The sequence below is a fragment of the Podarcis cretensis genome (genome assembly GCF_951804945.1).
Source record: "Podarcis cretensis genome assembly, chromosome: 17".
Classification (NCBI taxonomy): Eukaryota; Metazoa; Chordata; class Lepidosauria; order Squamata; family Lacertidae; genus Podarcis; species Podarcis cretensis.
The window spans coordinates 6,036,173-6,049,821 of NC_137187.1; the positions used below are offsets into that span (position 1 = coordinate 6,036,173).

The window sequence follows — 13,649 nt, forward strand, 5'->3', positions numbered from 1 at the left end:
GGGACCAATAGCAATCTATAATGGAAATGAGGAATTGGACGATGAAAGTTTTATACATGCATCTTATTAGACAGCAAATAGAATATGGGAAATGCATGAGATATGGCTTTTGTTGGCATGCCTACCTCTGGAACATATCCCAGAGGTTCTCTTTGGGTCTAGAAGGCATTACACAAAATCTCATCCATCTCACAGTTCTGCACTGTTCTTGTGAACTCCTGGAGGGCTTGAAGTTAATCTACTGGTTATCTGTGTACTGTATATTTAGTTTGTATTACCAAGTAGCATTTTTTACATCAAAATGTTGAAATAAGAAATTCTGATATGATCAACAGAAAATGAAGTTTTTCTTCAATAGCTTATTTGAAGTGAAAGATGCAATTTTACAGGCTAAGGGAGAAATCAAAGTTTCAGTGGAGAAACAGGTCTGGCAAACATGTAAAGAGCAGTAGTGGGAGGGTCTGATTTGAAGAAGAGCACAGCAGGTGGGTGAGGGGGGTGCATCCATTATCTCTCTACTGCACTTCTCTCCAATAGTAATATTTCTCAAAGCCACAGCTAACACCTGGAACTTTGACTGGGGAAAGGTGGCAGAAGGAGGGCAAATCAGGAAAGACCTGGTGGATGTGGGAAGGGCTAAGAACTTAACTCCCTGTGAAGTTCTCCCCCCGAAACATTTTAGATAGTCAGCAAGGCCCCAGGATCCCAGTCAGACATCACATTTCATCTTAAAACAGGACTCAGAGCTGCTGTTCTTGAAAGTGATGGATTGCCTGAGAAGCAGTGCAAAAGCATGTGGTGCTGAGCATCACTTACAGGTCTACTCAAATAGAAGGAGATCCCATTGTATTGAATAGGGCTTTCTCCCAGGGAAGTGGATATAAGATTGCCTAAGTAATGCAAAAAAAAAACAAAGAAATTGAAATGTTTGTACAGAAACAACACACATGCCAGGCAGCCACATGAAACATTCACTAACACCATTCAACATTTATTCCATTGGCTTCTGTGGAAAAGGAGCTATTTCTTCCCTTGTAATTTTCCTTTCTTTAGACAGGCCATCACTGGGTCATATTTTTATTTTTTTTAAGAGGAATAAAATGACTGTTTTTTGAGTTAAGGGAATTTTATGGCACCACAGTTGATTGATGCCCATCTTTTCCACCACTTGTAAACTTCATTCTGTATGGATTGGGATGCATGGAACATGAAATAAAATGTCAAAGAACTATTAGTTCCTTTGGGGGGCAGTGTTGAAGATGAGAATCTACACACTTCATGGTGTAAATGCATTCCTAGTGAAATTATGGCAGCTTCAGATGATTTTATTTTTTCACTGTATGTTGTGTTGTTTCCAAGGTGCCTTGAGAAATGTGAGCAATTTAGGTTTCCCCTAATGACATGACTTCCATCACAGCCTAGTTTTAGAAAGCAGAATGCTGTAAACCTCATTCACACGTGTAACCGAAGTCCGAAAGGGAATCTGGTTGACAGTAAGGGGAGTGGAATGCTAAGAGAGGGAAGGAGTGCCAATTGGGAAGGTCAATTGGTGGATTAGAGGAAGATGAGACAGACAGTGAGAGGAAGGGTACAATGAAATACATTTATAAGAGAGATAGGATAGTTGTAGAGACTCGAGAGCAGACATGCTTAGGCAGGACGTTAGAATTACAACTGTGTAGATGTCACTTGCCTGCACTGGTGGGTGGGTTCCTCAATTAAATAAAAGTTCAAGCTTCAGAACTTGAAAGGATGAATTCTGGTCTGGGTAGATTCTAACATAAACTATGCCACTTGCCCGCTGCCTATCGTGCCATGGGTGATGGAGAAGAGTCCTTCCGCTGTCCAAGTCGGTAGGTCATGGTAACCGATATGTTTGAGAGAGGTCAGGACTAAGTGGAGTAGCTGAGGGACTGACCTTTAATGACAACCTGGGGAGAAACCTTGTGATGGACCCTGGGGGTGTCACAATGTGTTATGCTCATGAAGAGATTCAAATGATTAAAGGGTCAGTAGTATGGTCACAATATTGGCTCTGCCCCTTAAGTTGTGCAGCTTTCTGGACACACACACACACACACATGTCCATGTATCAAGCAGGGATGTCTACATGGGAAAGCCCATGTGTGTGGACTTCAGAACATGTAACCTGATCATGTGGAAGAACCTGGCAGTGTGAATCAGCTCTTAGTTGGGTAGAAAAGGATAATGGTGCACATGTCAAGCACAGTTGCTAAGTCGTACCAAGAACTAACTTAGTTGGTCTTTAAGGTGCTACTGGAAGGAATTTTTTTTATTTTGTTTTGACTATGGCAGACAAACACGGCTACCTATCTGTAACAGTTACTAAGAACAGCCAACACTGCCACAACATTCGATTTGTGCACAGTGGTAGAACTTGCAGCAGTCAAAAGCAGTAAACCTAAGTGATTAAGAGGCTTAACCAGTCCTTCTTCCATATCAGAGATCATAACTATTTTTATCAAGCTTTAGAAATTTTGTAAGAATGTTTGAGGAAGGGGCATAGCTCAGTAGTAGAGCACATGTGCAAATGGTCCTAAGTTCTTGAGGTAAATATGTCACATTTCCAGGGTGGATATACAAAGGTTCCCTGGAAAACTGCTGCCAGTGTATACAATAGTGAGCAAAAGCAATCAGTGGCCTGACGGTGATGGAAGGTAGTTTTCTAAGTTCTTAAGAAATAAGCAGATCCAGAGTGCAGGGGGGGCCAGGCGAGAGGAGCAGACTTGCACTAGGGTTTTGTTTCAGGGGTTTTGTTGGGAGAGGGGTTGTTGTTGATACTATTTTTTTGTATCTTTATTTTTATATCTTTTTAGAGGTATGTGGAAAATGTTCAATTTGAATGTTTACTTTTTGATTTGTTTTATTTATTGTTTATGACTACTTTTGTTATGTTTGTAATTGTGCACTTTTTCATGTAAGCCGCCTTGAGCATGGTTTTAACTATGGAAAGGTGGCATACAATAAAATGATTAATTAATTAATTAATTAATTAATGTAAAAGGGGCTCCAGTAGAGGTCTGTAACCTCCATGAGTTCTAGTTATCTTAAGATGATTACACACAGGAGGAAATTTGATTTATTGTGCATTTTCAGCTGAACCTATCAAATTTGCTGTTTCTGAAACAATATATAAACCAAAACACAGCTATTCTTAGAAATCTGCACTAATCTGAATTTTGCGGTATAGTTCTTCAAATCAGTGTTTACAAAAGTGCATTTTAGAGGGAAGTGTGAATAAAAATGAATCTATTAGTGAAAATAATATACAGAAAATTGCTTGCAAACTGTGTATTAGTCAAAACTGCATATAAAAATATGAAATTCACAGCAAAATAATGAATTTTTACAAGGTTGGGGTTTTTTTGAGGGGAAAAATTTGCTGCAAAATGTGGAGGACTAAATTTAATATTGGAGAAATTGAGAAAACCCAAACTGACAGATCCTTCCATCCCAACTCAACACCTAGACATTTGGGTCAGAGAGCTGAGCAACCTTGGACCACTGCCCCTTTATTAATGTGATGGGAACTTTAGTGTAGCTTTCATAGTGGCCCCCAGTTACCACTGTTTAAGCAGTTTGGAAAAAGTACCACCTTAAATTTCTGCAATTGCAAAATACATAAGGCTTTCATTATATGGAATCTCTTCTGTAACATTTAGCTAAAGCTACAGCCAGTGTGTGTGTAACTTTGCTAATAGTGACTGCAAATAAGCATAAATTAATATTCAGCAGTTAAAATGTCACTAATTGCCCATGCCTGTCATTTGCTCACATGTTCAATGCCAACATATGGTGCATATATGCCCACATGACCATCAGATTTGAATTATGTATCAAGAAAGAACAACAGCCCCAGAAATAGCCACAATGAATGTTAACCTGGTTCAAAGTTGGTTTAAAGCTTACTGAATTCTTGGAGTCAGTGCACCAGTATCAAAACACATTTTCCCACTGTATTTTAAACTCATTTGTCCCTTGTTGCTGTTTATGCTATACCACTCCATAGTAACACAAAGAAGTAAGTTATTTACATTGGTGCTTTGTCATTTGAGCAGACCATTTTTCCCCCCCTTAATGCCCTCTCCCTAAAATAAACTTCAACCCATACAGTCCATGTTGAATCACGCATCCTGTTACAATGCACATTAAAGAGAGACATTCAATGGAGGACTGCTCAACATTTAGAACTGCTTCGGTTCCCCTGACATGGTCAGGAGAACCAGAGAACCAGCTAGTTAGTCCAGAAGCAAGAAGACTGTGCGTATCACATGGCTACTGCATCTTGCAAACCACAGGGAATGTCAGCAAAACTGATTCTTTGTTTGCTCTGTTTTTTATGGGAGATTCAGTTAAGGTCACTAGAATTTCAATGATTAAAAACAGTTAAAAGCGGTTCACCTAGCTGAAAGAATAACATTCCAATTGTTGCATGGGTTCATGCGGGGTATTTTCTCTTATCCATCCTTGTAGTCCGATTTCTGCAGTTACATGCTAGGTGGTTCCAGTTGTGTCATCCGGCATAATGTGTTTAATAAGTGCTTCTTGGTTCCATGTGTCAGTGGCGGTCATAAGCAGCAGCGGCTGCTGGAGGTGCTGCTCCCCGGGCCGCAGCGCTGTAATAGTAAGGAGAGCCTAGAAAAGAAGAGATGCCATGGTGTAAATCACAAATCTTCAGAGGTGTTACTCATCACCAAGCAAATGAAGGAGTTAGAGAAAGCGTAACAAAGCCATCCTCCTCAGTGTCTTGTCCAGCACCTAACATACTTAGTCCGTGTTTCTCAGATCTCAGATCAGAGTGTAAACACAAGGTGCCAGGAAAACCTACAGGATAAATAATACAACTGTAGCATATACCCAGGTGACTCAAGTTGCACATCAGTAGTCCACACTTGTCCCTAGAGCAGCTTGCATACCTACTCAGAGTGGGTGGATTGATTTAAATTAGTGATAGGCCAACTATCCCTGTTACCATGGCTGTGACCGAGCACACCCAAATGTTTTTTTAAAAAAGGGAGGCAGAAGGAAACAGATAGAGGGCAGGCAGGGGGGAAATGCTGGAATGGATCTCCAGCCTCCACCTACTGCAGATCCATTCCAGTCTTTTTCTTCTGCCTGCTTCTGGCTCTGTCATTGTCTGAGCTACTTTCACTACCTTTTGCTCACACCCGGTAAGCGCTGTCTCATTCACTAGAAGAAACAATCTGTTTTGGTCAACTTGGGTTAGCTCATTATATGATTAAAGATAAAGATCATGAAAATTGACAGTATATTTTTATATGCCTAGTTATCACTACAGCAAATAAATTGTATTTTTAATCTCATTTTTAAGTTAGTATTTTTAAAGTAATGTTTAGAGGTCAATTTGAAAAGAAGTTTTAGTTTATTTAGTTTGATTGAGGAATAAAAAAAAAGATGCAATGCTGCTAGAATTTTAGGGAGCTTTTTGGTCAAATGGGCTCCTGGCCAGTTCCCTCAGGCTGTGCCTTTTTTGTTTGGGCATTGCCTTCTGTCTGTGACTGCATTTCAGGTTACACTGAGAAGCTCTAAGGTAGATCATTGGGCTTAGGGGACAGCAGATTCAACTTAACAGCTGCCCCATCCCTAGTTTGTGCCTGCTTTCTGTGATGAAGGCATATATCAGCAGGCCTTGGTTATTTATTTGTTCTTGAATAAGAGTCCAGGGGCGTGGGTAGCGCTGTGGGTTAAACCACAGGGCCTAGGACTTGCCGATCAGAAGGTTGGCGGTTCAAATCCCCGCGACAGGGTGAGCTCCCGTTGCTCGGTCCCTGCTCCTGCCAACCTAGCAGTTCGAAAGCATGTAAAAGTGCAAGTAGATAAATAGGTACCACTCCGGCTGCTCTGGTTCGCCAGAAGAGGCTTAGTCATGCTGGCCACATGACCCGGAAGCTGTGTACCGGCTCCCTCGGCCAATAAAGCGAGATGAGCACCGCAACCCCAGAGTCGGCCACGACTGGACCTAATGGTCAAGGGTCCCTTTACCTTTACCTTAAGAGTCCACCCCTTACAGAGTTTCAGTTTTGGAATGTGTTAAGCAATGGCATTGTTCAGCATGGTGCAGCAGCAAAATGAGCAAAGCATATGTGATTGCCTCACCAGGAGCCCACACGCTCACACATTCCTTTTAAACCCTGGTTTTGCCTTGCATGATATCTGAACTAGGCCATGGTCAAACAGAAAACAAACAAGTTCCAATAGCCTGGTACAGATTCAGAAGATCAAGGTAACAGTGAATCATACAGAAATCCCCTGAAGAACAAAAACGAGTAAACAGCACAAGAATGTGAACTAAAAGAGGGTACCTTTGCTTAGGAAGTACTTGATAGAAAGCCTGCCCCAATGCACTAGCTTTCCAAATGCAATGAGATTTTTGCATGAAAGTGAATTCAAAATACACCATCCTGGGACACCTATATCACATGCTTTTTTTCTGAACAATAAATTGTCCATAAGAAGCAGACAATAAACATGGGAGTTAGATCTGGCAGCTTAATAAATCTCTCACAACAGAAGTGAAAGATGTTTTAGAGAGCATGATAATAGTGTGTGAATGTGTGTTCCAAATTCTTTTTTTAAAATGACTCAAACTTTCTCAGAAGCCTGGTTTCAAATCAAAATATATACATCTTCTCCATACTGTAAAAGCAATGAAATTGCTAACCAGCAAACCTTCCCTATTGTAGAGGACTCTACTGACAGTTTTAAAGGAGGAGAAACAGGGAGAAATCAATACTATAGTGACAGACATCATGGAGAAGTCACAAAGTTCAAGACATGTGTAAGGGACCAATATTTCAAACAGATGAGCTTGTGAAAGGAGACTAGAGGCACCGTTGCAAGGCACTGATGAAAAAGACTTTCTATATAATACTTAAGGGGAGGCAATTGGTATATATTTCAAAACAGGAAAGACCTTTCATCAGACGGCATGCTTGCCACAGTAGGGGCAAGAGTAAATAAGTAACGTCTTTCCAAGCATTCCTTGAGAATATCTGTAATAAACTGATCTGTGCTCATTGAGAACGCTCTGAGGTTTCCCTGGATGAACTGCAACCTCAGAAACCAATGCAGCAATACACTTACTACAGAATGTGCTGCTACAAAAGCAATAAGGTTCCTGTTGCAGAAGCTTATGCAACATTATATTTCATAGTTTTTTAAGCATCCACCACACTATGTTGCAATGTTTACCATATTTTGAACCTTATGGTTCTGACCCCACCTTAATCTTTTTGTTTGTTTGAAGTATTTTTGCATGACCTTTCAAGTCATACAGCACTCTCAAGGTGCTTCACATCATAAAATAAAAGTATAAAATACAAATTTAACAATAACAATTCAGTCTTTTTTAAAAAATAAAAAATAGCAGCAGTTAAGTTAAAAGCCCAGACCAGTCCTTAATTAATTGTTTCAAAGTGGATGCAAACAGCCAGGTCTTTAGAGGGGAACTAACAGAGCCACACAACCCACACCCATTCCCAAGGTAACGTATCCACCAGGTCAACGTATCCACCAGATCTACCAGATCAGAAAGCAGACACTGGCCAATAGTCCAAGATTTGTTTGCTTTTTAAACATGGGTCTAAGCAGTAGCAGTCAGCAGGATAAGGCTCACCTGACCTGTAGCCTGTGTCACTGCTTCTTATCGGGAAATTGAATGGAGTGGAGAGATGGTGTGCAAGTACAGTGGTGCCCCGCAAGACGAACGCCTCGCAAGACGAAAAACCCGCTAGACGAAAGGGTTTTCCGTTTTGGAGGTGCTTCGCAAGACGAATTTCCCTATGGGCTTGCTTCGCAAGACGAAAATGTCTTGCGAGTTTTTCCGACTTTTTTTTCCTCCCCCCCCCCTTTTTCTAAGCCGCTTATCTGCTTATCCGCTTATCCGCTAAGCCGCTAAAAGCCGCTAATAGCCGCTAATAGCGCTAATCCACTAATGGGCTTGCTTTGCAAGACGAAAAAAACGCTAGACGAAGAGACTCGCGGAACGGATTTTCGTCTTACGAGGCACCACTGTACTTTGGTGGAACCAAATCAGTGCTTCCACCGGTGTGATTGCACTTCATCGACTACACTGCCACTTTGCCCCTGGAGTAGCAACACAAGCAGCAGGAAGTCAGGTGAGTACCACTGCCCAGCAGACCACCACTGAGTCTAACTGCTTCCTCTTTGAGGGTAGTGGGCACTACACTCAAAAAAGCATTAACTACTTCTGAGGTTCATGTGGTGAGTCCTAACCTGACAGATTAATTTTTAAAATAACCAAGAAGGGCAGGGTTCTCTAGGACAGGTTGTAGTTCTCAAACCTCCAAGAATTGTTTTGCATGTCATCAGGCTGTGAAGATTTATCTGCTGCTGAAATCTATCCAAGGCAACATGATTAAATGGGACCCTAGCTACATCCCTCCCTGGCTGGTAAAACAGCGTTATCTGGGGTCAGATGAAATGTGAGTAATTTTTATCTTTAAAATGTAAAACAAATCCATCAGTCTCTAAGGACCACAACTCCTTTCCCACCTCTGCAGGTATGTCAGTGGACAAAAGCAGTGGTGGTTAGTGCTGATGGGGACTGGAAATGCAGGTGGCAGGTGGGGACTGGCTGGCTGCAGACTGGGGTTGGTGGGACAATGCTCCATTTACTCGAATGGACCAGTATCCACTGGAAAATAGATCCAGGTGGGACGGGAAGGAGAGAATGTAACATTTTAGGTGTGTGGGTTATCTGTATCTAGTATCAGGGTTCATGCACTCTATCTTGTTTGATACTCAATTTAACAATATGTGTGAATGAACTATTCTGTATTAACTACCACAAATATAATTTTCAGGTCGCCCAGTTTTGCATACATAATATATTTCATTGAGACACAGTTGACGCATTCAGCTGGGAGGCATCAACTGATGAGAGATTAAGTGCACATGAGTAAAATAACTATCAGAAGCATATAGCCATAGTCATATTCTGTTGAACAGAGCTATCCACTGTTTGCCTCTGTGCTTGCCTCTATCAGCTTCCACACCCAGAAATATTTGTTTGAACTTTTCTTTGACACAGTAGTTGGTCTCAGTCAGGATCAGAGGTTTTTTAGCAACTGACATTTGAAAAAAATAAAATGAGTAAAGACTAGGAAAATAGTATAAGAACAACTTCCTTCGGATGAAAATGGTTCTATAGGCCACTATTTTTCCTTATCTTCCAAATTTGACCTTCTGTCTCATTTCTTACATGTGATATTTTTAACATAATCAGACTATTAAAATATAATTTTTCTATGCAGCTCCCTGACAGCGTTTTATATATCTCCAGGGTTTGACTTTTCCCTCCTATTCACATTTCTGTAGTGAAATCAAAAAGGCCTGCATTTAAACTGAAAAATGAAAACTTCACATTGCAAAACATTCACTCTTTCACCCTGTCATTACACTCTCCTCTAGAATAAACTTGTCCATTCTTCTGTCATTTTTCCCTTTAATTCATATTATCATCAATTTATTTCTTGACACAGTCATTTCTGGCTCATACTTGTTCTCTAATCCTTTTATAGAAACCCATAGAAGTACTGATTCTAATCCTAATTGACTGGTTTCAAACCTTTTCACCTCATATGAAGCCATGCCAATATTGTCAATCTTGTGACCCCGTCCTCTGTAACAACAGCTATATATATAGCTCAGGTGTAGCCAAAAGGGAGCCCTGTCAGGCTCACTTACATTTCACAATGTGCACAAATCACATCAGTTCAGAAGAGAGAACAGTGCATCAAACAAGATCTGCCATGATCAACATCAAGTCGAAAGTAATGAGTGAAAATGGTAAAGAAGTTATTACAACAAACCAGCATGAAATTGAATCATTTTTCTTCATTAGACTGTGTTGCTATTATCCACTTTTAGCATGTTTGTATTAAGTAGACTTTAAACACGCAAGCTCGCTAGGCTTCAGTGACTGAAACCTCTTGGGGTATGTGTGTGTGTGTGTGTGTGTGTGTGAGAGAGAGAGAGAGAGAGAGAGAGAGAGTTAGTTTTCATAAAAACCAAGGCAGCCATTATTATTTCAGTGCTTGTATGCCATACACAGTTTTCTCAAATATTTCCAAATTCATAGCTGTGTCAAGTTAGAAAAGCTGGACATTAAAAATCAATAAAGTCAGGCAATAAGATCTGATTATTGTTTCTGCAGTACTAGGTGTGTCTGGCGCTGTAGAAATGTATAAATTAATTCAAGACCTTGCTTGAAAATAACATAGACTACACAAAGAAGAGAGTATGCAGTGGAAGCAAAATACAGAGGGGGGAAATGTGGTTAAAATAAAAGTACGGTTTTAGTAAATGCATATGCATAATTCAAGGCTAAATTCAAATTCCTAGGCTTGAATTAGCAGGCCTGATTGCTTCAAGCAAAGTTAGTTTAAAACCCCTTAGGCTTCAGCAACACAATTGAGCATTTTCTTACTAGAATCTGAAATGAATGAGCCTGTGAGTTATGACACATGGCAGGTGCCAGTCAGGTCATTTAAGAAACCACAGGAAGGCGCTCATATACCACAGTGATGGGTTGCAGTCAGGCCCTGCATAGTACAAATAGTATTATGCTGAGATTACTGACATCAGCAACATGATTTATGTCATCTTTAGATGTTCTTATAACTGATGTGCTTATCAGATGACATTCCAAATAGTGAAGTAAGGAAATACATATCAGAAGTCTGATTAGATTGCTTCAGTTTGATCCATCTTTTTGCTTGCTGTAGCCCTCAAGGATGGCATTCAGAAGAACAGGCTGGGGAGTAAACAATGCTATGGGAATCTATCACACTCATTAGAAAAGTTACTCGAAGACAAAAAATATATTAAAGCATTTCTGGTCTATGTATTAAAATAATTGGTGGGAGGGGGGAGGGATGTGTCTGCACTGGTTGAGTTCAGCTTTATCACAGATAAGTGGGAAGGCTATATAAAATATAAAATTCTAAATTAAGGGTAGAATTTGTCCTTTAAAAAATTCTTTGTTGTTAGGTAAATCCTTTTCATGAAATGTCCTATAACTGAAAGATAATTGATAAAATGTTCAGGTTGTGGGGGGAAATGAAATTTTTGGTTGGGCATAGTGTGTGTGTATGTATGTAATATTTAAATTATATCTTGTTCATTTTACAACCTCCTATTGTGGGAGGAAGTAGAAATGAAAATTATCCATGCAAAGCACAAAGAGCAATATTTTGGGACCCATTCTTCAGAATAGAAATTAAGTGAACAATATTGGTCTGTCCCATTTCTACAACACTGTTTCCCCAACAAGATCATGATCACCGATGTGGGTTATCTCTTCTATTTTCTCAACCCTATAATATGTCTGAAAAATAGTGACCTGCCTATTCAGTCTGCAATTCTATATTTATATGCCCATGAGTAACCCTCAATGGGACTTATTTGGGGGTAGACCTAATTGGGACTGTGCTATCAATGAGTTTGCACTAAGTGTAGGGATTTGAAGGCAAGCATCTAAGGCCTTATCCGCATTTGAGCATTATTTAGCTGTTAATCCACTTTCCCCCCATTAGAATGATACTGGATTAGTCCACACCCAGATTTATTGGAATTAGTTTATGAGGTGCAACTTCAGTCTTTCCTGTTCATACCAGTAGGATCTTCCCTTTGGTCAAGGTTCCTCCCTCTAAATTGTTAATTCTATTATGCCAATTCAGTGCCAACAGGGCACGTGCACAAATAGATATGTGTGCACCTTTGTTTTGTTTTGGGAAATAAGCAAAAGCATACATTCAGGCAATTTAATTCTCAGCACACACATCCACAGTTTTTCAGTTTTGTGCAAACTTAACAGATCAGAATGTGTGTGTGTGTGTGTGTGTGTGTGTGTGTGTGTGTAATGTAGTTTGCCTGTTTGCATTTGCACTTTTCTGGTGTTGTGCAAATCTGAAGGATTAAAAGAAATATGTATAAATGGGACTACACTTCTTTCAGGAGCAGGTCATAAATCTTTTCTAGCATAGCGAAAAAAGAAATGAAAAGCACCATTTTCAGTTTGCTGCCCAATATCTGCTTAATATTTTTTTAATGTGGTTTACTTGTGCAGGGTTTTGGTTTTGTGCAAATGCATGGGATGAGAAGAAAAAACAACAACAAGGCCATGCTCCTCCATTCAGGAGTGAGCCAGAAAGTATTACAAGAACAGCCAGAAAAAAACATTGAGGAAGTACTGGACATGGAAAGGAGAGCAGCAGAGCAAGGTTTGGGATTTGTGTTGTTTGAGGGTTATGTCATGTGGACTAGGCGAATTAAATGGAAACACAAAGAGCTGCAAACACACAGTAAACAAGCCCTGCAGTGAGCCAGTGTGGTGTAGTGGTTAAGAGCGGTAGTCTCGTAATCTGGGGAACCGGGTTCGCGTCTCCGCTCCTCCACATGCAGCTGCTGGGTGACCTTGGGCCAGTCACACTTCTTTGAAGTCTCTCAGCCCCACTCACCTCACAGAGTGTTTGTTGTGGGGGAGGAAGGGAAAGGAGAATGTTAGCCACTTTGAGACTCCTTAAAGGGAGTGAAAGGCGGGATATCAAATCCAAATCCAAACTTCAGCATTCTAATCCATTATATTAAAATAATGGTATCAACCTCAAATTGTATCAAGAACCAGTGATTTTTGTATAATTTAAATAGTACAAATCAGAAAGGGGTGATATTTTATGGAGGTCATGAAAAAGGCCTTACTAACAATCTTATAACATTGTGCTATGTGCTGATGTGCTGACAAGTATTTGCCATGTGGGGCAGCTGACAGAACACCAAGTCCTGTGGCACTGCACTGGCTCTACCAGCCAGCCAAGAGCACGCTTTCAGTGCAACCTTGACATAGTTTATGCAAGAGCCCTAAATAAATAAGGCTTCCACACGGGCACAAGTCACCAAGTTGCTGTAGCAGTTATTAGTTTTAACAGCAGCTACAGCCACACATGGCCAACCTTTTACCTTCTCAGCATCTCTAGCCTGCATATTTACCCTCCAGTAGTGCTAATTTGTTCTGTCCCGTCCCCCCCGGCAAATAACTATTCTCATTTCACCCCTCTATTGCCTTTTGGGGAGACACAGGGGGTAACATTTTGTTTGTGGGCAGTAAACAAGCATTCACTCGAGATCTTCAAGTTTCAGTCCTCCCAGAGACCTCTAGAAGGTAATGTACAGAAAGGAAGGCACTCAGATGCAAAACACCCTCCCCATAAGTGTCTAGCAGATAATAAATATTGCTGAATGTGTTTGAGTTAGCTTGAACTTTAAGCTATCTATAGGTACAACCAGATTAATTTTGTGATTAAGCATTCTGTTAAACATTATTAGGTAAAAAGTTCTGTTAATTAGTAGGTAAAAGAGATACTCTCATATTCATTAGCTGGTTCTTATGCACATTAACCACTCAACTTACATTCCCTTAACATATATATTTGCTCCACTTTCATCTCTGCTAAATAATGTGAAACTCTGGAATTAGTGGATTAGTGGATTGTTATGATCAGTTTAGTTACAAACCTTCAGCAGGCAGTGTAGGGCAGACTATTGCTCAACATATGAATAAAATATACAGCAGCAGGGAGAGAGTC

The 13,649-nt window shown here is 40.3% G+C and overlaps 1 protein-coding gene and 1 long non-coding RNA gene across 4 annotated transcripts in view; one reads left to right on the forward strand and one right to left on the reverse strand.

Annotated features, from left to right (window-relative positions):
• LOC307206592 overlaps window positions 1–12,380 on the forward strand; it is a 56,278-nt gene extending 43,898 nt beyond the window's left edge. Inside the window, exons 2-3 of the long non-coding RNA XR_013834395.1 lie at window positions 9,382–9,852; window positions 12,134–12,380. This is a non-coding gene — a long non-coding RNA (uncharacterized lncRNA). The remainder of the gene's footprint in view (window positions 1–9,381; window positions 9,853–12,133) is intronic.
• PAX5 (paired box 5) overlaps window positions 4,339–13,649 on the reverse strand; it is a 222,990-nt gene continuing 213,679 nt past the window's right edge. For all 3 annotated transcript variants that reach the window (XM_079959622.1, XM_079959620.1, XM_079959621.1), the window contains one exon: window positions 4,339–4,656. In XM_079959622.1, the coding sequence (XP_079815748.1) occupies window positions 4,580–4,656 (77 nt within the window). In that variant the 3' untranslated portion in view covers window positions 4,339–4,579. The remainder of the gene's footprint in view (window positions 4,657–13,649) is intronic.